This window comes from Quercus suber, unplaced genomic scaffold (assembly GCF_002906115.3).
Source record: "Quercus suber isolate HL8 unplaced genomic scaffold, Cork oak 2.0 scaffold_19, whole genome shotgun sequence".
Lineage (NCBI taxonomy): Eukaryota > Viridiplantae > Streptophyta > Magnoliopsida > Fagales > Fagaceae > Quercus > Quercus suber.
In genome coordinates, this window is record NW_027069484.1 from 2,209,841 (window position 1) to 2,232,449 (window position 22,609).

The window sequence follows — 22,609 nt, forward strand, 5'->3', positions numbered from 1 at the left end:
AGATATTAGACTCTAAAGCTTGTTTGTTTTATTTTTCCCTTTAATTGTATAATATAATCTACACGCGTGCATTTTGTATTTGGTGAATGCAAAGTGCATCCATCAATCTGCTTGGTTTTGCACCACCCATTCTTGAAATTTCTGCAGATGGAATATCAACAAAGGCTCTCTAATTGTGAGACAAATAACTACAGTTTTTTTTTTTTTTTTGTCACTGTCCAACTATAGCATCCAGCATCCTCCTCTTGCCTTCTCTGTTCTTGCCAACAAAACTTGCTCCTTCCCATTTACCGCTTCTTCCCTTAACAGCTGCATCGGCTGTTCTTTTGATTAGAGACACCTCAATTTGCTGTATTCTGATAAATAGATTTGTATTATCTTTGATAATTGAGACTATTTCCAAAAAAGAAGAAGCTTTCTTATGATGAAGGAAGCCTTGTTTGTAAACCAGCCTAGCTAGCTTCCCCATGAAGACCAAAGCTGCAATGGTTAGAGCTGAACCAGCCTGAGATTTTTACCCCAATCATTAGCTTTGAAATGATGCATTGTGTGCAAGTTACTTCATTCATTTGTATAATGTTTGAATTTTCTTTTCTTTTCTGTGTCCAAATTAATTTATTGAATTTTAAATGTTTATAAAATTAAACCCACTTTCGACTAAAGTTTTAAATCACTTGTTAAATGTTATCTTTTAGGCTAGAATTGTTTTTGAACATGAAGTAATTCTCTATGAGTCTTGTGTCACAGTGGCTTTGAAAGACACCCATGAGCTTGTCTTGATCTAATATGGTTGATATATAATTATATATATAGTTCACTTCAGGGTTCTTCTACAAAACAACTTATCAATGTCTTGGATGAGAGATGTTAGAATCTAAGGCTTGTTTGTTTGTATTATCCATTTAATTGCATGATATACCCACCTGCACTTTGTTCTGCCAAATAGTGTTATTGGTAGAGTCTTAAAGCTACATTAGCTCACTAATGATTGATGTGCTCATAGTTCAAAGGTAATACATCCTTTCAACCGTAACTCTCTTCTAAACTCTCAAGCCTTTGTCTCTACAACTCGATCCAGTTTCCAGACAAACTGTATTTCTTGAGCTATTACCAAGTTTTTAAATCCCATAGAGGTGAACCATAACTAGAAGCAGATGGGAAATTGGGAATATGTAACACCTCATGTAATTGGTTAGGACTTAAAAGAGTGTCTTGTTATTCTTTAAAATTGTGGCACTACTGCGTAATTAATGTTGCCGCAGACCAAGATTACTTGGTGTTTTTAAGCTTACTAAATAGTAATTCTCTTGGCTTCAAACTTTTAGTCCTTTCTCTTTTGTTTGAAAAAAAAATGATAGACAAGTATACTTTTTACTGAAAAGAAAACCGTATAGCGCAGAGCAGTGGAAGCAAAATATGGAAAGGTAAATGAAAAACACGGAGATATTTTCTATATGAGAAATTGTAAAATGCATTCCATACTTAATTACAGAAATGACCTTTGGTATTTATACTTATACAGACACAAGCCGAAAAGAAAAGGCGGGAAACCAAAACTGAAATGTAACAAACTCTAAAACGGAAAACTAGTCATCTTTAACAGAATTTTAAACAAATTAACGACTTGACGACTTTTGAATTTATGCTAAACGACTTGTAGCTTAGTGATGAACTCTAAAGGTTATAACATGACTTGCAGCACAGGAAAAAAATATAATTTAACATGACCTGTCGTTTGGAGCTTTTGTCTTAACATTCTTAGTCTATACGACTGTATATACTATATAGTATATAGAGAAGAACAGTAAGATTGGCAAATTTTGTAAAAAAAAAAAAAAAAAATCTATAATCTATATAAATTTGACTGTTTGCGACTTCTTAGCTGGTCTCATACTATTGTCAGTTTTTTAGGCTCATAATTTTTCCCGTAATTATTTTAATATAGTTTTTTAAAATTTTGTATTTAAATTTTATTCTATATTTAAGCCATCCATTAAAATCTTGGTACATCATTTTTTAAAATATTAAACTTTATAATTTCATAACCAAAAAAAAAAAAATCATAATAAATATATTATAATGCTAGAATATATAATTCTATACACAAATACAATTATAATAAATTTCAAATAATAACTACCACAATTTTTAATTTTCATATTTATAAAAAAAAATTTAAAATATTATATTATATTGAACTTTTTCGTGGACTGACTAGTGAAATGCTGCCTGGTTTTGCACCACCCATTAATTCTTGAAACCCCTGCGGATGGAATATCAACAAAGCCTCTCTAATTGTGAGATAAATAAGAACAGTTTTGCTTGTCACTGTCTCAACTATGGGGACCAGCCCTCTGCCATCATCCTCTTGTCATCATTGTTTTTGCCAACAAAACTTGCTTCTTTCCATTTTTACCACTCCTTCGCTTACAGTCATCCACCAGTATATTGAGCTGTCAACCAAGACACATCCTAAACTCACATGCAGCTCTGCTTATATGAAAAACCATTTCTCTCTCTTGTATTTGTTTACCTGCACTCAGAAACACAAAATTTATTGGAGATTAGTACTTTGACAGCAGTAGTAGCTTCATCCTCCATAGCAGCTGCTTCTACATTTTCAGACGGATCATAACGTAGCTAGAAAAATCACAAAAAATGTCACCCCTTGATTAATCAATTCACTCGCAAGCTAACAACAAATCCAAGCATTGATGGATCTTGGTTCCAAATTTTCCACTTGGAAAGTAAACAAATTATCCAATGTTTCTTCCTCATTACAGAAAAGACACAGAGTTCTAACATTTAGATTTTATTTTGATTGTTCCATCATAGTATGCAAAAAATTCGGCATCAACTTTTAAAGAAACACTATAAGCTTATAAGGAAATTCCAAAACCTATAGCCTCCCTCCTTCATAATTGAGGACTCTATTGAAGTTCAAGCAAACATATTTGGCCAACGCAAACGGTTAACTCTAACAAGATCAGTTGCGCACAATGTTGTGAAAGAAAGACCAATAGTCGTATTAGAGCTTGGTTGATTTAGTGGATGACTCTTTGTGTGAATTAAGATGGAAGAGAAGAGATTGCTTTGATTAAGGTGGAGCTATTCCAAGAGGAAAAGAGGACTACTTGATTAAGGTGGAGCTATCCTAAGAGGAAAGAAGGTAGTTGAGGACAATTGATGGAATTTGAGTCAAGGTGGAGATTGTTAAGAAATTGCCTTAAATTCCAATTGTGACTTGGAAAGACAATTAGGTTTCCTTGTTATAGAAGAAAAGACTATTTCTTGGTGTGGAAGGAAGTCTATTCCTTATTAAAGAGGTAATGTATTCCTAGTCCAAGAGGAAATAGATTCCTTGTGAAAGAGGTAATGTATTCTTAGTCCAAGAGGGAATAACAAAAGAGTCTTATAAATAGAAAATGTTACAAAGAATTTGATGGATTTGGCCCAAGAGTTCTCCCTATGGGGAGAGGGAAAATAAAGCGTGAAACCAAGAGAGAGAAGATGGATTTTCGATTGGGAGGAATGCAAGAGGAATGAGAGAGTAAGGTACTGCCGCCTTCGAGAAAACACAAAGAGAGTATGTACAAGAGCAAAGAAAGAGGAAGTCGCACAAGAAATAAAAAGAAAAGAGAGCTTCCAAGAGGAAGCCGCTTATAGAAAAAAAAAAAAAAAAAAAAAAAAAAAAAAAAAAAAAAAAAAAAAAAAAAAAAAAAAAAAAAAAAAAAAAGACAGCCAAGAGAGAGCTATGCGTAGAGAAGAAAATAAAAAGGAGAGAACAAAGTGTTGCTGTCTTTGAAAGAGATAATTAGTGTGTGTGTGTGAGAGAGTAAAGAAAAACAAGAGAAATTTTTTTTTAACCGTGAGACATACACAAGAATTATTGTAATTGATTTGACAATAATGAAATTATTTGAAGTTTATCTCGTAGTTTTTCCCTTCAAAGAGAGAGTTTTTCACGTAAATTTTGTGTTCCTGTGTGTGATTGTTATTTTGGATTGCTAATATTTGTGATAATATAATTTGGGACCCAACACTAAGTTGATGCGTAAATCATCGTAGAAAAATAATTATAATAAATAAGGCATTTGTTTTTCATGGCCATTACCCTTTTTTGGGGGGGTTTATACTGGACCAAAAATATCTTGCTTGATACTATGAAGCTATTTGTGTTTGAATTAGTGGCTCAGTGAGTTCAGTTATGGACGAGTAACAGTATTTCACAAAGACTGATATATCATTTCATCGTTAGCTTGCTTAAAAGAAGAAGAAAAAAAAAAGGCCCTTTGCTTTTCATGCCCGTTACCTTAAAAATTTTCTTTCCTTTATTTTTTGGTTCATTCTAGACCAAAGATGTCATGATGTGAAGATACTTGAGTTTGAATTAGTGGCTCAGCGAGTTCGGTTATACACTAATAACGTAATGTAAATCTTTTTATTTTATAGATTACAGAACGTGGTTTTGATTATCCCACTGAACATGACAATATACTTGCAGCAGATTTAAGCACAAAGAGAATGATATATCATTTCATCATTAGCTTACTTGAACGTAGAGATTAAGCTTAAATAAAAACTAACCAATATTATAACACACACACACATATATAATTTAAATGGTTATCTACTTATCTTCACAACAGTGCGGAGGTATTAATAATGAATGACTGGACTTGAAAAAGATAGGTATTGTTCTCTTACTTGCGAAACATAATAACCTGAAATAAGGTCATGTAATCTTTCTGCCATCATATATTAGTTTTTTCCTTTACAACGCTGACATGTTTGATGCAGGGCCAATGGCGCTTTGAATCTTTAGATCAGCAATATCTCCATAGTTTGTAATTTATTTAAATTATATAATTTTTTATGCCTAAGGCACCTGACTGTTCGATGAAATGTCTGAAAGAGATATGGTATCTGGAATACGATGATTGCAAGTTATCTATCATGATGAGCAATGGTTATAGGGAGGATGGCTTTTTATTGTTAACTTCAGCAGAATGTTATTTCAAGTATTTTCAACCAGTGTATGGTAGTCGTGTGAATCGGACTACAAATACTTATTAGTTCCTGAATGTCATGAACATGACTAAATGATTAATTTCACATTGTGAATATGTTTTGATCTGATGTAGTTATCTTTTAACTTCACAAATGGTTTTTGCTAATTTTCTTTACACGAGTAGTTTTTGCAAGTTTTCACTTGGGTAAATGGTTGGAACATTTGGTTTTTTATTATAAATTTGTTCTTTTGTAGCTCAAGTTTATTATATATGGAGCTATTGAAGTTTAGGTTCACATTAGTTTAAATTACTCTTACGTGTAAATGCCTATTGCAGGTACACGTCTTTGAGCTTTAAGCCTCCACAAGCACGTGTGAGTGATGTGGGTCCATGATGATGATTGCCGAGTCTTCTCCTTCACACAAATTAACTTATACACCCATTGTACAAAATGCATTTTTATTACAATATTTGTGCAAATATACACAAGCACTGTTGCTATGTATTTCAATTTTTTATCATTTCTTAACATTTCCAACTATGAAAGAAGAGAATGGATAGTAGTTGTATTGTGTGAAGAAAGAAAAACTATTAGAGAAATTGATATTTTAATAGAGTAGAATTTGGAATACATGACGTAAGTGGGGACTTTGAAAAGTTTTGTTTTTGAGAAAGTGGTTGTTAGATATATTTCAACAATTTACTTTTGGGATAAAGTAAAAGAAACAACATACAGATCTAAATATAAGCAATAACACAAATAAATGTGATAGACAAACACAATAAATAGATATTGTGTATATAAGAAGAAATCTGCAAATAATTAAAAACTCACAAATCAAATGCATGAAGGACGAATGATTCAGATCAAGTCTTGTGTTTGACATAATTTCCTTAAAGCAAATTTTGCCTCTCACACAATCACTATGGTGCTATGAGACTCACGGACGTCTTCCTCCTAGGATAAAATGATCTACAGCACGGAAACGAAGCACACAAGGTTGTGCTCTGCGAACTACTCAATGTCTCTTTCTCTCTCTTTGACACAAAATGAAAATGTACAAAATATTCTCACTAGAAGAGTTTTTCTGAAAAAAGTAGTTTTTATGAATGAGGGACTATGAAAAATTATACGTTACTGAACAGGCACTTTGTTTCAGTAATAATTACTATGCATAGACTAACTGACTCAAAAATTAAAATAATAAAATATTATTATTTGGACAAGTAGGCCCAATCCATATATGCCAAAAGTCCAACCCAATGTCCAACTCATGAGCACATAAACTCATATATTATCTCTTTCCTTTCCTATGTGGGACTCAGGATTTTTTACTACTTTTAATAACATCTTCAAGTAAACATAGAAAACATCAATTTCTTATTTACTCCATGCTATTTTCCAACAATCCCCCTTTGAAAAGAAATTGATAAACACAATGCAAATGATGATGCAGACACAAAAAGAGTAGAAGAAAAGCAATTGTATCGAGAGAAGTAGCTTGTAGCTTTGAACTTTCCTTTGTGAAAAACTATCGGATATACTAGCTAACTAGTGAACATGATGTCTTGAATTGTTCAGCCATTTGTGTATACGTAGACATTAGAACTCATACAGTTCCTTTTTGAACATATTTTGTTCATATAGTTGTATTCATTTCGGCCTTGAACGTATCCTTGTAAATTCATGATGTGCTTTAGAGAATTCAGCCTTAAAACTCTCATGGAAGTGGCCCACTTCACACTCATATAGGTGACTCTTATTAAGAGTATCCTACTATACCCCACTTGGTTTTCCAAGATATAAGAATCATTAAAAGCAAAGCTTACTCTGAACATCGCTTACAGGCATCACTATTTCATCATAGGAATGGGTGGGAGATGTTATCTCCACAGTGATAAAAACTATGAGAGCTAAGATTTAGGATCCATTGGGTCAGAAAAAGAAGCCATTCAAGATCAGGTTAAGCTCATAGGTGGTGATTTGGATGGAGCAAGGAAGGAGAATCAAGTAATTCAGGTCAAAACTAAGCAACTTTATGATGCAAAAAAAAAAAACAAAAAAAACAAAAAAAACAAAAAACAAAAAACAAAAAACAAAAGACAATGAGATTAATTCTTTAGCAGAAGAGTTGAAGGGAGAAAAAAAGCATATGATAGCATTTAGCTACTCTGAAAATAGCGTGATGAGGGGGATGTAGGATAGGAAAAAGAATTTGCAAGAGAAAGCTGCAGCCAAAGCAACTATAAGAGCTCAAAAGGAAGCTGAAAAGAAGCTAAAGGAGCATGAAAAGAAAGCAAAGAAAAAGGCTTCAGCATCTAGCCCTGCTATCAATCCTAAAGAATGAACCAGAAAGCTGGTAGGTTTAAATAGAGAATGTTAATAAGGTGAAGTCATAGACTATCAGAAACAGAAATAGATCAAAAGGCCCAGATTTAGTTCTAAAAGTCATCCTGAAATGGAAAAAGTCGACTAACTACTGGTTACGGGCTACTCCAGCTGCTGTGTTTCTACTACTTTTTCTAGTACTTGGATACACTCATCTTCTCTAAAAAGTGAGTTAGAACAAAATAGAAAGAGTTATGAACCAGTTTTTCTGCTTCAGGGTGTGAGTGGCTAGGTGTGCGGTACTAAGATTAAGTTAATCCGATTTGTGACATCCTTTGACGGGGTGGACTCAAAATCATAATGTTGTTGATAGCTCAGTCAGAGGTAAGAAGCTACATACATTTAGTTTGATTGGATTTATTTTCGAATTTCTACTTTTGATCAAATTTCATAAATGTTATCTGAATCTATAAACTTGCTGCTAAAAAAGGCATATATCAATATTGAGTTGCTTTACACTCTAATTTATCCTACTTATCATCTTGCTTTCCACCTTGTGGGGAATAAGTGTGCCATTGTTGGGTACCCAAGACAGCATCGCCCATGTGTTTGGCAATATTCTTGTTAGAATAAAGGTTAAAATATTAAATTCATCATATTCTAATAGCTAAAGGTTTGGGGCAACTATTAATTTTATATGGTCTGGCAAGTATCTGGTGTAGCAAGTAGCTTTGAGTTTGAATCCTATCTTCACTCCACCTGCAATTATAAATTAAAAAAAAAAAAATGATAATAATCCCATGAATCCCCTACACCTGAGGAGAGTGTTATTGTGTTTAAATAATGGTTAAATAATTAAAGTTACGTTTTCTTAATAGATTAAGCTTTTGAAATAAATAAAGCTTTTATCATAAATAGTAGTTTATAGTTCAAACTCCTTTTCGAACAGTACAAAAAGATCCAATGAATAAAAGAAAAAAAAAAAAATCTTATTGCCAAGAGATGAGAATCATCAAAAGAAGAAGCTGAGAGTGAGGTAAAGTATTTTAAATGGACACACCAAAGGTATGAAAATAGAATATGAGCATTTAACCAATAAATAAGGTCCACCACAATGGCACAATGAAGAACGATACGGATTTCTCTCCAACAGTGATTGCCCTCATGCCAATTGGTCGATCAGGGGTTAGTCAAGATAAAAAAAAATGTTAAAAATATGAGCAAAAAACAAATTGCCTTAGAATTATCTCTTGGGTTCGAGTGCCTTAGAATAATTGTTGACAAACTATTTTTTAAAAAAATTTATACAACTTTTATGGGAAATATAAAAAACTGTCAAAACATATCGCCGCACATCCTTGGTGCGATGGTCATTCCACAAATATAAGTGCTTATAGGAGATAAAGTTCGAGGTTCAAGTCTCCAAGAGGAAACTTCACACACATATACACTTAGATTAAGTTAGATTAACATTTTTATCTTGTATTAAATATATATATATATATATATATATATATATATATATATATATATATATATCAAAACATTATTTTTTTTTCTCCATAAAAACTTTCTTAAAATGGTTCACTAACAAATACTCTTAAGGTATTGGTTAACATTTTTTTTTTTTAACAATTTAATTTGAAAAACTCCAAGCTGCAGATATTGGTTTTTGGCAGGCCATGGCTAGGTTCATTATCCTATGGAAAACTTGGCATGAATACAATAGTAAAAGATACTGCAGGACTCATGATTATTTTGTGATTAACAATACATATAGCTGGCCATTCATATTCATCAGCTTAAGATTTTTTAGAAGTATTTTTTTTATATAAAATAAAATATGAGTCATGCAGTACCTAAAACTATCTACTCATTTTAAAATAAGTGAGTTTGATATTATCAAATCATCAACATTTATATATATATATATATATACACATATATAAAGCTTACTATCATCAATTTGGTATCTATATACATTATTTGATGAGGTGAAAACACCTAATTCACTCATTTTTAAATTAATAGAATTTTGAAAATTTAAGAATGAAGTTACACTTAAAACTTTAGAAGATATCAATCCGAAATATTCTATCCTTATATTATCTTTCATGCCTAGACTAAGGGCCATGTTAGGTGTTGAAACAAATAAATCGAGTCACATATGACAATTTTCACACATATTAACAGTCTGTTGTGATCAATATTCATGTAAAAAAAATGTTATTCTAATCAATATTTGTCACCTTAACAAATTGTAAAAAAAAAATTTAAAAAATTTGTGTCTTCAGCATTATTTGAGCCAAAAGTCTATCCTTACATCATTGAAACAGGGAATCAAAATGTTTAGAACTTTTATCCATTAAAAAAAAGATTGGAACATGTTAGTAACAACTTGTCCAATGAGTTGTAGCATCAAGCTGTTGGGATTGCATAAAAAAGTAATAAATAAACTAAGGTAGGTCGTTAGTTAATATGTAAAATTCCAACATTCATATGGTCATGGTGACAAATGAACAAGAATCCAGTAACCCACAAAAATAAATAAAAATTGTCACATGGTCTCGTCAATATGTTTGGTTAATTGTCTATTATCGAAACTTGCAGCATTCATGATGTCACAAATTCCTGCTTAACCCAAAAAAAAAAAGATGTTACAAATTCCTGATAAAATAGTATATTAGCCAATGGACTTCATCATTAATTTCCTCTTGCCAGTACATTAATCTTCTTTTCTTTGAAGAAAGTACATGAATCTTTTGATTCATTATGGAGTAATATAAAATAGGTGACGCTGCAAATAGTAAAGTAGGACAGCAACAAATTTTGCGTTTGTATTTTGCAGCTAGAGGGAATAATATATTATTTTCAATAGTGTTCCAAACTTTTTTTTTTTTTTCCGTAATATTTTTCATATTTGTTAAAGTAAGTTCACCATGTTTTTTCATCATTCAAGGTTGACCATTTCAATAATACTCTGAAAAAGTTGTATATATTATTTGATTTTCTGATTATTTTTTGCCGTTGAGACCCAAGATTTGCAGGCTTGCAGAGAAGAGTATGTTCTTTGTATTCATGAAGTGACAAACTTAGGTGCAGAAATATTTTATTTTTGGAGATAAAAGCTAAGTAATTGAAGGGATTATGGGCAGTGAGAATCGGAGCCAGTTTATGAGATAACTTGTCTGTTGGAAGATGTTGCATCATGTGTGGTCTTTTTGTATTCTTCGATTAAGATTTAAGAGGAATGGTAGTTTTCTTAAGGATTGTACTTGTATAATTTAAGAATGAATTTTCCTTGCTGTTGATGCATCTCTATCAAAACAAGTTATGAAGCAAGCAGGCATTGAAACACAATGTTTCAGTGATAGACAGAGACCTCTTTTTCCTGATCTAAAAATTTGATTGTATGTGGTGAGATTGTAAATTAACAATGCTTGCTTCTGTCATAGAATTGTCTCTATCGATCGAAACAAACAATCAGGCAAGCATGCAAATTCACTTCTTTTCCCCCCTAAAATGCTATATGTATATGTACCTATATTTTGTTCCTTTCTAGATTATTTGATTGTTTTAAACTTGGCATTTCAGGCAGGATGAGGAGGCAAGAACATGACAAATTGACCATATACATATGTCTAGAAACACGTATGCACTCAGGCCTCCATTCTAGGGAACTGATTTTGTAAAAAAATATATTTCTTTGTTTGTTTTGGATGATTTTGATAATTGATGTTGTAAATGTCCTTCCTTTAAAAAAAAAAATCAAAATAATTAAACGAGCAATTGAATTTTATAAAAATTTATATATGTTTTTAGGATGCGTGGTGTAAGGAATTAACCCGAAATTTCCAACCTATGAGAAACAAAAAATAGAGAAAACACACGCCAAAGAAAATAATCACACTCACAAGACAATATTTACGTAGTTCGGCAATTTGCCTACGTTCACGAAGTTGCAGAGATTTCACTATTATCAGGGAAAAATACAAAGTGTGGCTACAATGTTTCAATCTCTCAAGAACGACAACAAAAAACCCTAATAAACAAAACTGCATTTTCTACCTCCTGCGTGATACACAATGGGCTACAAAACGGGCCAAAAATCTCCCATTAAAAACCACGCAACATTATTTCGAATTGGGTCGTCAACTGGATCAAACATAACTAAGTTCCACAAAGCCTAACACGTGCTAGGGTTATAAACGAGTTGAACAGAGCTGAGTATTAAATGTTTAAGCTTATTTATTTAACTTTTTTTTTTTGGAACACAAGCCAAGCTTGAGCTTATTATCAAACAAGATTTTATATTCAAGTTTGGCTTATTTTCTTGTCGAGCAATTTCGAGTATGGTCACAAGTTATTTGATTAACCTTTTTTTTTTTTTCTTCTATACAATGTGAAACTTGACTAAAATGTTTTACCTCTTCACAATTTTATGAATTTTAACTATGAATATATTGTTTATATCATTAATAAGTTACAAATAATAATTTAATATCATATTAACCTATTGACAAACTTATACAATCTAATTTCAAATCTATATAAATATAATTTTAGACAAGTATATGTATAAAAATATAAAATTATATAGAGTTAAATCGAGCCCACGTGTTCACGAGCTTGCTCAAAAACACATTATTTTGTTTGAACTTAGTTTGTTTAATAATCAAGTGTAAACTTAAGACTTGAGCTTGACTTGTGTTCTAAACAAACGAATATAAATAATCCTTTTTTCGAGTCAAGCTCGAACTGTTCATAAAAAACTTGATTCATTTCCAGCAATGCGTGGTGTGGGGCTGTCTTGTTCCTCTTTTAAGTCTTAAACTTGCACTAGTGATATATATCAATATATGACCCTCCCCTACTTTTTATTTATTTATTTTTTTATTTTTTGTGTAGACAAATTTGATAGTAATAAACTTTATTAGTTTTTTTTTTTGAGAAATATAAACTTTATTAGTTGAGTTAACTAAAAAGCACACATTATAATTTTAAATTGATATTAATGAACATTAACCCAGTCAAAACATAATCCTCTCCATTTCAAATCTTGTTCATTTTGTCAATTTCATAATTTTCATTGCTTAGATTTTATTTTCTAGATCTCACAATGTATAGAGTGCCACATCAATTAAAATTATAATGACATTGCAAACTTTATACATTCGGATTTTTAAAACATTTAATTTGGACCATGAGATGGAGAACATCTTTTTCCAAACAAGTTTTTCTCTTACTCATCAGAAAACCTATATTTCTGTTTCTTGCATGTTCGTTATGGGCAGTAGGCTCATGGGCCTTTTTTTTGGAGAGAAAGGTAAGAGCTGCTCATGGGCCCTTCAATTAATAAGAATGGAAATAGTAGCAAAATAGTCGTGTACATTATGAAGGCCCAAGTGGCGTGCTCACCCACATGATCAAATATAGTTGCCTTGAACCGTACCTCAATTGGCCCTAAAGAAAGAGAATGAAAATGCCAAAATGAACACAAACATTTTTGTCCTCCCAAAATTTGACTTGCTATAGGAGCGTGAGCTCGAATCATTTTATTTCAAGTTTTAAAATTTATATTTGAGGTGGTTCCAATTATTTCAACTAGTAAATTCTTTTGTTATAAAATAAGTAAATTGGGTTTAAATCTACCTATACTAAGAGAGAACTTACTGGTATTTTGACTTAATAATCTGTTCATGAATACCCTAGAATATATACATTAAAAGTTATAAAAAATTTAGCTTTTAGTTACTCATTTTACTTTTTATTTTATTTTTACCCATTTAGATTGAAGATAAAGTTTGTGCATGCATGCAACAATGACCAATCCTTCTAGCCGAAACCCCAATGATTATTAATATTTAATACAAGTGCACCCTTGAGTAAAAGAAAAGAAAAGAATAGAAAAACAGTAAATTCTTAATCTAACAAATTAATTACTTGCTGAGAGAAAAAGCAACCATAAAATAGGGATAATTCTGGTGCCACATAAAAGTGGCACAACTCATGAAAGAGTGGTGGAACTGGAAGGGCGTAGCTAGCTAACTATATGCCTATATATCGATCTCTCTCCTCCCGAAACAGCCAAAACTAAAATAGTGTTGTGGATGTGGTGTTGCAAATCCAAAGCTAGCATTGGAAGCAACTAATTAATAAGAACACAAAATAAGAAATAAGAAAAGAGTAGTTGCTATTTGTTGCACAAGCTAGCTAACTATTTAATGCATATTGGCATGGTGTAAAAAAGGAATAGTCATGTAAAGTTGGCCTCCTTTTCGACTTTGAATTCTAATTTTGTGAGATATTTATCAGTTGCGGAATAAATATAAATGAACTAATAGACAGGGGTTTCCAAGTCCACACATGTGACTGGTAAATGCGAACAAATTCAACCATCAAGATTCAAGACACAAAACTAAAGACAAGCATTACAGCCTGGATTGCTGAGCTACACCTACAGCAAGTTGTTACTTTCAGACATTGCTGTTCTGTTCAAGTTAAGAAGAATATTCAAGTGGTTATCTTACGTCAATTACAGTAAGAATCATCTTAACCTTGGCAGCTCAATGTCATTGGCGTCTTCATCAATTAGACATCATCAGAAAACAAAGAGGGAAGGACGGATCAAATAGAAATCAAATGAGAATAAATTGGAAAAACGAGCAGAAATGCATTTATTATAAGAGCAAAATTATTATTCTTAATTAATTCCTCCGCTTCATGCATTGTTTATGTTTGTTGGTTTGCACAGAAGTTAGCTTTTCAAAAAAAAAAAAAGCATATATATTAGAGACATGATCTCAGCTTTACGTACAAATTATTTATATTACATTTCATATATACTTCATTCACTCTATTTACATAACTATTTCTTGAATTCCATTATAATAATATTTATAAGAAGGGATTTATCTAAAATAGATCCTCTGATTGCAGAAGCCAAAGCAGACCGCATTGAGAGTATTAAATTTGTGATGTTTGAAGAAAATGGTAAATGTGCTACAGGTACACTGACCAAAAATTAATAATTTATTAATTCATGAAGAAATTAATCATAAATTACAAATACTACTGATTTTAACTAATGCTCACCCACCAAAAAAAAATGTACACAATCTCAAAGCTTTTATGTAAGTGAAAGCCCTCTACTACTACAAAGCTAAAGTGAGATTAAGCATGCATACTTGTGCTTAATGAATATTCTCCTCAAACTACCAATTTAGAGTCTACTGCTCGATCTTGATGAAGTGTATCATACTTCAAGCTTCTTGCAACTTCAAAAAAATGTGCAACAGCTTCTTCAGGCGTCCCAACAAGAACACCATGACCTAAATTAAGAATGTGTCCCCTTCGACCTGCACACTTCACAACCCTGAAAACAACAACAACAACAACAACAACAACAACAAAAGGCTATCAGTTAAATACTATTATGAAAGTTCCAGAGTCAATTTACTCTCAACAAGAACCAAAAGTGCAAGATTCACTTTTATGTCATGTCAGACACCTTGTCCATGTCAATTGCCACCGATGCCATATGAATTGATAGATACATAATAATAGATCAAAATTATTTAAGTTTCAGAGTCACACCTTGTAATTTTGTTAGAAAATGATACCAATGTTGTTCTTGTTACACAAGTAATTTTGACCATAAAAAGAAAGACTCAACCAGCTCATGCAGACCCAGGTAAGTGTCATTTAGATGTTCCAATTAGGAACATTTCAAGCCATTAGAAATCTTTATCATCACTGTGGAATAACAACTCCATTCCTAACCAATTTTCCTGCCAACATATCCAACTCTTACTTCTTGACTAAATAGAAAAATTCCAAATCTGTATAATCTTAGGCAATAAATAACAAACAGGCAAGTCTCCGTGACAAGCACATAAAAAGATCGAAGATAAGCTGCCCAAGTCAATGTGATGGAAATTTTGATTAGAAACTTTTGTCACAAACCTTTGAATTTCTTCTGTCAGGGCAGGAAGAGGAGAAAATAAGCAAGCAGGGTCGACATTGCCTTGTACACTGATCTCCTTACCCAATCGTTTCCTTCCATCTTCCATGTCCACTGTCCAGTCAAGCCCAATCACATCAACACCAGTTGCTTTCATACGCTCAAGAAGGCCACCATTTCCATTAATGTATAGAACAAGTGGCGTTTGAGGACATTTGTTCTTCACTATACTTACAATCTGCACTTTCAGAAAAATAATTAATACCAAGGAAAAAATAAGAAAATGTGAAAACTTACACAAATCATGCTCTGCTCACCAGAACACACACACACACACACACACACACAAAATAAACAAAAACCCCAAAACAGTTGAAATCCTGCAATTTTGTCAAGAATATAGCATGTAGACATAACGTGTACAGCAATATTCATCAAAATGATAAGCGAGAAGGAAATGACAGATAGGTGAAAATGATGTTCTTGGTCTATGAGTCACTCTTTGCATGTTACAAAATTGTGCTCTGATTTTCACAGTAACTAAAATTCTATACATGACACACTAAATATGCAAGAAACTTGAGACTTGAAAATTCACACCTCTGCATATCGTGGCAAACCAAGTAGAAATACTATTTTTAAATTTTTAGGGTAAGACAGTAAGTCAAGTAGAAGTAGATCAATACAATAAAAAGAAAAAAGGGTGGGGAGGGGTGGGGGGGATAAAACTATGCATAGTGCACGGCGAAGCAAATTGTTAACCCACAAGTTGAAAAAAGAGCACAGGAAGTCACAATATCATAGTGCACAGTTTAAGAAAAGTTTATAGTGCCCAGATTAATATAATCAATGTCATCCACAACTACAGCAGTGAATGGTGAAACCATTCATTCCAATTTACCTCTTCAATATAAGGCCTTGACCAGCGTTCCCACATATCAGGTGGTAGTTGTCCACCCCATGAGTCGAAAATTTGTATGCAATGAGCCCCAGATTCCACTTGGAATACAATGTAGTCTGATATTGCCTGTGTCAAATGAGAAAGAAGGGCCCTCAATACATGTGGTGCAGTATGGCACATGGACTTTATGGTTGCATATGTGCGCGTTGTACACCCTTCCACTATATATGTAGCTATTGTCCAAGGTGCTCCTACAAAACCTAAAACAGCAGTGTTCCCACCAACCTACACAAAAGAATAAATAATTAAATAACTTAGAGAAGCAAGACTAAAGAGAGATACTACCCTTCTATCATAATTTACATGTAAAACAAATGCAAAACAGCACAATTGTTATTCTTTCTACGCATGAATGACTATAGAGAGTACCTCCCGGCGCAATATCCTAAGGGATTCCCCCACAAAATGAAGTTTTTCTAAGTCAATGGGATGCAGAGACTTCAGTCCCTCTTCAGAATAAATCGGTGACTGGATAACAGGACCCCTTACTTCTTCTATGTCAAATGGGACACCAAAGGCAGGTAGAGGGGTAAGTATGTCAGAGAAAATAATAACTCCATCGGGATGGAAAGCTTCCCAAGGCTGCAAAGAGATTTCTACAATGAGATCAGTTGTCTCTGACCTCTCTCTAAAGGAAGGATATCTCTCTGCAAGCTTTCTATAAACAGACATATACCTTCCTGCCTGGCGCATCATCCATGCTGGAGGTCGACTTACGGGATCTCCTCTTGCAGCCTTAACCAAAAGAGGATCCGGAAATATAAATAAACAAGATAAGAGGGTCCAATGAAGACCTCCGCATATCTCAAATCATGGAGTCCAAACATCAAGTAATATTCAATGGTACAATAGCATACTTGATTCTCAAAAAGGGAAAAAATTTACACCTCCCCAAAACATCAAGGTTAAGAAACAGATGAAAAAAGATGATCTATGTATCTTCAAATATGGAGTCCAAATACTAATACAACAGATATATGTAATTTTGAAATGAGTGGGAATAAAGGAAAAGAAGGCTAAATTAACAGATGGAAAATCTTTTGTCGGCTCCATGGTAGAGGATGTACCAAGAATTCCATAAGACTACAAGAGCAGGGTTGACAACATAAAAATATTTGCAGGTACAAGTAAAACCAGCAAATGTCATATTAAATCAGGAACCAAGGCAACTTTATGAATGATCTTAACAAAACCTTATGGTCTAAGAACACTGATTTGGTACATCTAATTCCACCAAATTCATATGAAGTATTTTATCTTGAGCAGTCACCCTAAGCATAAAATACATGTGAACCTAAGTAATCTTATTGAGTATCCATAGCCAACCCCAAAAATATTGGGACTAAGGCTTTGTTGTTGTTGTTGTTGCAGTCACCCAAAGCATGTGTAGCAAAATTATAAAATCCTTAGTTAAATCTTATAAGATCTGAATCCTTAAAACATATAAGGGTATTTATAGAAAGGGCATATTGCGCAATATGCTCGATGCTAAGACATGATAATGCATTAATTAAGGATTCCTTGATAGCATGACAAATATTGGCATCTAGATGTGGAGAGAAGCTAAGCTTCTAAGTAAAGTAATTTGTTTAATTGAGCAGGATTCACATGGCAGCCCTTAAGTTAGTAATGTAAGCAGACATGGTTATAGGTATCGATGTTGCCAAGCACCATCCCAACATTATTCTATGACATAAATCTTAAGAGATTCAGATTGATGCAACTAATACATTTTAATTATTTGCTAAGTTTCAGAGATTCAGTAAAGCACTAACAGTTTGTCCCTTTGTTGTCCACAATTTAGTGAGACAATAATATTTAATTGTCACAAAACAACATAAATAACTTTCAATTACTTCAATTTCTTCTCTCGTTTTAATATGAAAAACCCACATTAAACTTCTAGAGACACAAGTTCACAACTTTATGAGAAATGAAGCCCTTTTTCTGTCCCCTCTACTATTTTTCCTTTTGATTTAAATTTCTAGGATATAAAACCATTCTCTTTTTTTTCCTAGTGTTTCTTAAAATCTAATAAGTCTCATCAAGGAAATTTGTATCTCTTGCCTGTACCAAGCACTACTGATGTCACTTTGTTGAAAATCCATTCAGAACTTGTGCATGCTTATGCCCCCTCCCCCTTTTTTTCCTCCCTTTGGATGATGCAGGAGCCATTAATAGCACTGAAGAGGCATTTAGCAGTACACCAGGACTTCTCAGCAGCACTGAGTCCAAGCAGAAGCCTAGACGACTTTAAGATAACCAATTTTCCTATGATTTGTTATTATAAAATTCATGATGTATTTGAAGACGAGTTGGGGTGTGGGTGTTAGACAAGAAAAGGGACCAAGATGATCCAAGGACCAGTGGAGAATGTGGCTGAAGAAGACTCAGTCACTACTGTTTTGCATGAGAAGGAACGTGGCAAATTGGATCAAGAGCCAGGGCTTGGGGAGACCATTAAATTTGGTTCACTTGGAGATGAACCAATTAAAGTAGAAGGAAATGATGTTTCAGATGCTAACTTCCCTAAGGATGCAGTTAACGAGTGTGCAGCTCCTAAGCAAATCCATTTATTTGATTTTTGTGTCAGGCTGATAAAGAGAACCAGAGGAAAAATCATGTCTGATTTCAGATCACTGTAGCACTGAAGGCAAAGAGGTCGGATCGAGGAGGGTTAATTTCTCAGATTAGAGCTCTGAAAGATGACAACAGGCAATTAAGTTGATCTTGGATGAGAAAAGAAAGGAGATGGAACCTTGGCAACAAGCTCTTGCGAAGCTGCGCAATTCAAGCAATGCCAGTCGGGGTAGTGGTTTATGTTTATCTGAGGAAGAGCTTAAAAATTTTATCCATATTTTTCATTACTACATACAACATTAGAGCAATCCATTGTCAGAGGAAAAGAAACTCCTTAAAGAAATCAAACAGCTAGAGGGGACAAGGGAAAAGTTCTTGCTATTGCTGTTATGAGAGCTAAGATTCAGGATTCACTGGGTCAGAAAAAGAAGCCATTCAAGATTCGGTTAAGCTCATAGGTGGTGATTTGGATGGAGCAAGGAAGGAGAATCAAGTAATTCAGGTCAAAATTAAGCAACTTGATCATGCAAAAAAAAAAAACAATGAGATTAATTCTTTAGCAAAAGAGCTGAAGGGAGAAAAAAAAAAGCATATGACGGCATTTAGCTACTCTGAAAACGGCGTGATGAGGGGAATGTAGGATAGGAAAAAGAATTTGCAAGAGAAAGCTGCAGCCAAAACAGCTATAAGAGCTCAAAAGGAATCTGAAAAGAAGCTAAAGGAGCATGAAAAGAAAGCAAAGAAAAAGGCCTCAGCATTTGGACCTGATATTGATCCTGAAGAAGGAACCAGAAAATCGGTAGGTTTAAATGGAGAAGGTTAATAAGGTGAAGTCGAAGACTATCAGACACAGGAATAGATCAAAAGGCCCAGATTCAGTTCCAAAAGTCATCCTGAAATGGAAAAAGTCGACTAACTACTGGTTTTGGGCTACTCCAGCTGCTGTGTTTCTACTACTTTTTCTAGTACTTGGATACACCCATCTTCTCTAAAAAGTGAGTTAGAACTAAATAGAAAGAGTTATGAACCAGTTTTTCTGCTTCAGGGTGTGAGTGGCTAGGTGTGTAATACTAAGATTAAGATTAGGGGTGGACTCAAAATCATAATGTTGTTGGTAGCTCAGTCAGAGGGAAGAAGCTACATACATTTAGTTTGGTTGGATTTATTTTCGAATTTTGACTTTTGATCAAATTTCATAAATCTTATCTGAATCCATAAACTAGCTGCTAAAAAAGGCATATATCAATATTGAGTTGCTTTGCACTCTAATTTATCCTACTTATCATCTTGCTTTCCACCATGTGGGGTATAAGTGTGCCGTTTTTGGGTACCCAAGACAACATTGCCCACGTGTTTGGCAATATTCTTGTTAGAATAAATGTTAAATTATTAAATTCATCATTTTCTAATAGCTAAAGCGTTTGGGGGCAACTAGTAATTTATTATGGTATAGCAAGTATCTGGTGTAGCAAGTAGCTTTGAGTTTGAATCCTATCTCCACTCCACCTCCAATTATAAATTAAAAAAAATGATAATGATCCCACGTATCCCCCACACCTGAGGATAGTGTTATTGTGTTTAAATAATGGTTAGATAATTAAATTTACATTTTCCTAATAGTTTAAGCTTTTGAAATAAATAAAGCTTTTGAAATAAATAGTAGTTTATCAATTTTAAATGACAAAACACAAAGCCTCATATATAATATACTCTTTCAAACAAGTAATAGAAAACTGTAACTTGGTATTGTGGGCATTACTAATTTAATTTTTGTCTGCCCATCAAATCCCATTGCAAACTATAACATGTGCACCAACTGAAACAAAAAAAAATGCAGAATTACCCATTATCAGGCAGAGTACCATAACCTAAATATACACACAGATATATATATAGTAGAGAAAGAAAAGCAAAGAAAGCATACCAGAAGGAGAAGTAGATGTAGAGCACGCCACGTGGAACTTTTTTGAGAAGCATTTTGTTTTAGGAGGAAAGAAAGGTCTAGTGGAAAAGCTAGAATTCGAAGCCAAGGGTATGAAGAAGCTTGAAGAGCAAACCACACCGCAAGAAAACCAAATTACTCTGTTAAAAATTGCAACTTGACAAAAACATAGAAGGGACACAGAGAGAGAGAGAGAGAGAGAGAGAGAGAGTGGCTTACATGGTTGGGGAATAGAAATCCATTTCTAAGAAACTGTGAGAGAAGGTTTTCTTTTATCTGAATCTGATAAGAGTGATAGACTAACATTAGTTTTATCTCATTATTTATAGCAATGATCAAAGTCAAGTATATTAGTCCTAAATTCAAGCAAAAGATACTGACCCTCTAGGTATGACACTTGGATTCATTAGTTACACAAATCACCATTAGAAAATATTAATTATTTTGAATTCACTTATCCATGAAAATTGAGATTGAAATCAGTAATACAAAATCAATTCTCGTAGCACAACAAATTCTAAGTCTATTTTAAATATTGAATCAACCAAACATCATACAAGCAATCCAAAACATAGGAAAGTTTAAAGGTAATGTTGGGTAGACGACCAAGAGAAATCGCGAACAAAGAACAAAAATACATAAAATAAAAACTCATTCAGACATTTTCACAAACAATGCATGTGCACTCATTAATGTACCTCAATCTTCAATTCACACTTCACAGCCACCACCAGCCATGATTTTTACACTTGCTATATACAAAGCAAGCAAGAGTTGCTTCTTTGATTTTCCCTTCCCTCCTTCCTTGTCTCTTTCCCCTCCAACTTCTTACCCTGACTGATCTGAGTTGCCAAATCAATCTTTTGCTACCAAAACTATCAGCGCCACTAAAAATTAATCTTTCAGGATAAAATTTTATAAAAACACAAAGGCCAAAAAGGGCTCAACGTTTTTTTAGCTCACACATGCACAGAACAACAGAGTAATTTAAGGTCCATAAAGAGCAGCTGCCGTTTGAGCCTTTCCTACGTCGTTTTGTCAAATACAAGCACCTTGTCATTCATTTTTTTATATAAATGCAGAAAAAAAAAAAAATTAGAAAACACCTTCTTCTTCTTTTTTAGTGGGTCCTACGATTAAAAATCTAGTTTGGTTTTAGCATTTGTATTTAGTTTTCATTTTCAATATTCTAAAAGTTAGATTTGAATAAAAAAATGAATACAATTTTTCAGCGTTTTTGTTTTTTATAAATACAAATACAATGACATATTCGTAAATATTGTGAAGATACAAAATTACTTTTTTTTTAGTGGTGTGATGGGTGTGAGTGAGAAAATTTACTTTAAAAAAAATAGAAAACAATGATCAAACTCGAGCATAATATATTCTATACCCAAATAATGTATTCAAAACAACTTACCAAATACTATCAAATGCGAATATAGAATAAAGAAAATGAAAAATGGATACACCACTTTTTAAAACCAAACAGACCCTAAGTTTCTTCAAACTTCACTTCAGTAATCTAATCTTGCTTTAGTTCATTTCAACCTTCTACATTTCAAATTTATTCAATTAAGACATTTCTATCAACTTTTGTTAAATTTTTTTGAAAAAAATAATCTGAAAAATACTTTTCAATCATTAATTGAATTTTTTCAATTTAAAATTTTTGAAGAAAATTTTCAAAAATTGGAAAATAAACCACAACATATAACAAAAGTTGATAAAAGAAATCATTTTTGAATAAACTTAAAAGTTAGAAGACTAAAATGAACGAAAGCAAAATTAAAGAATTAAAATGAATTTAGGTGAAACATAG

General features: G+C 33.0%; 1 protein-coding gene and 1 pseudogene across 3 annotated transcripts; one reads left to right on the forward strand and one right to left on the reverse strand.

The window, feature by feature from the left end:
• Positions 1–14,355: 14,355 nt before the first annotated feature.
• On the reverse strand, positions 14,356–21,746 carry LOC112023996 (uroporphyrinogen decarboxylase 1, chloroplastic). Of its 3 annotated transcripts, XR_010624398.1 has the most exons (9): positions 21,486–21,746; positions 21,007–21,069; positions 20,770–20,888; positions 16,942–17,000; positions 16,635–16,847; positions 16,206–16,490; positions 15,307–15,542; positions 14,938–15,131; positions 14,629–14,716 (listed from the first exon to the last, which is right to left on the reverse strand). XR_010624398.1 is itself a non-coding variant. In XM_065761997.1 (8 exons), the coding sequence occupies exons 2-8, from the start codon at positions 21,027–21,029 to the stop codon at positions 14,551–14,553; spliced, it is 1,101 nt and encodes a 366-aa protein (XP_065618069.1). In that variant the 5' UTR covers positions 21,030–21,069; positions 21,486–21,746; the 3' UTR covers positions 14,356–14,550. The 3 variants fall into 3 exon arrangements, 2 of the variants coding, with proteins under 2 accessions (XP_065618069.1, XP_065618073.1); XM_065761997.1 differs by lacking the exon at positions 14,938–15,131 and having other exon boundaries at positions 14,356–14,716; XM_065762001.1 differs by lacking the exons at positions 14,938–15,131; positions 21,007–21,069; positions 21,486–21,746 and having other exon boundaries at positions 14,356–14,716; positions 16,635–17,000; positions 20,770–20,860.
• On the forward strand, positions 18,617–19,485 carry LOC136062698 (proton pump-interactor 1-like; annotated as a pseudogene).
• Positions 21,747–22,609: the final 863 nt, after the last annotated feature.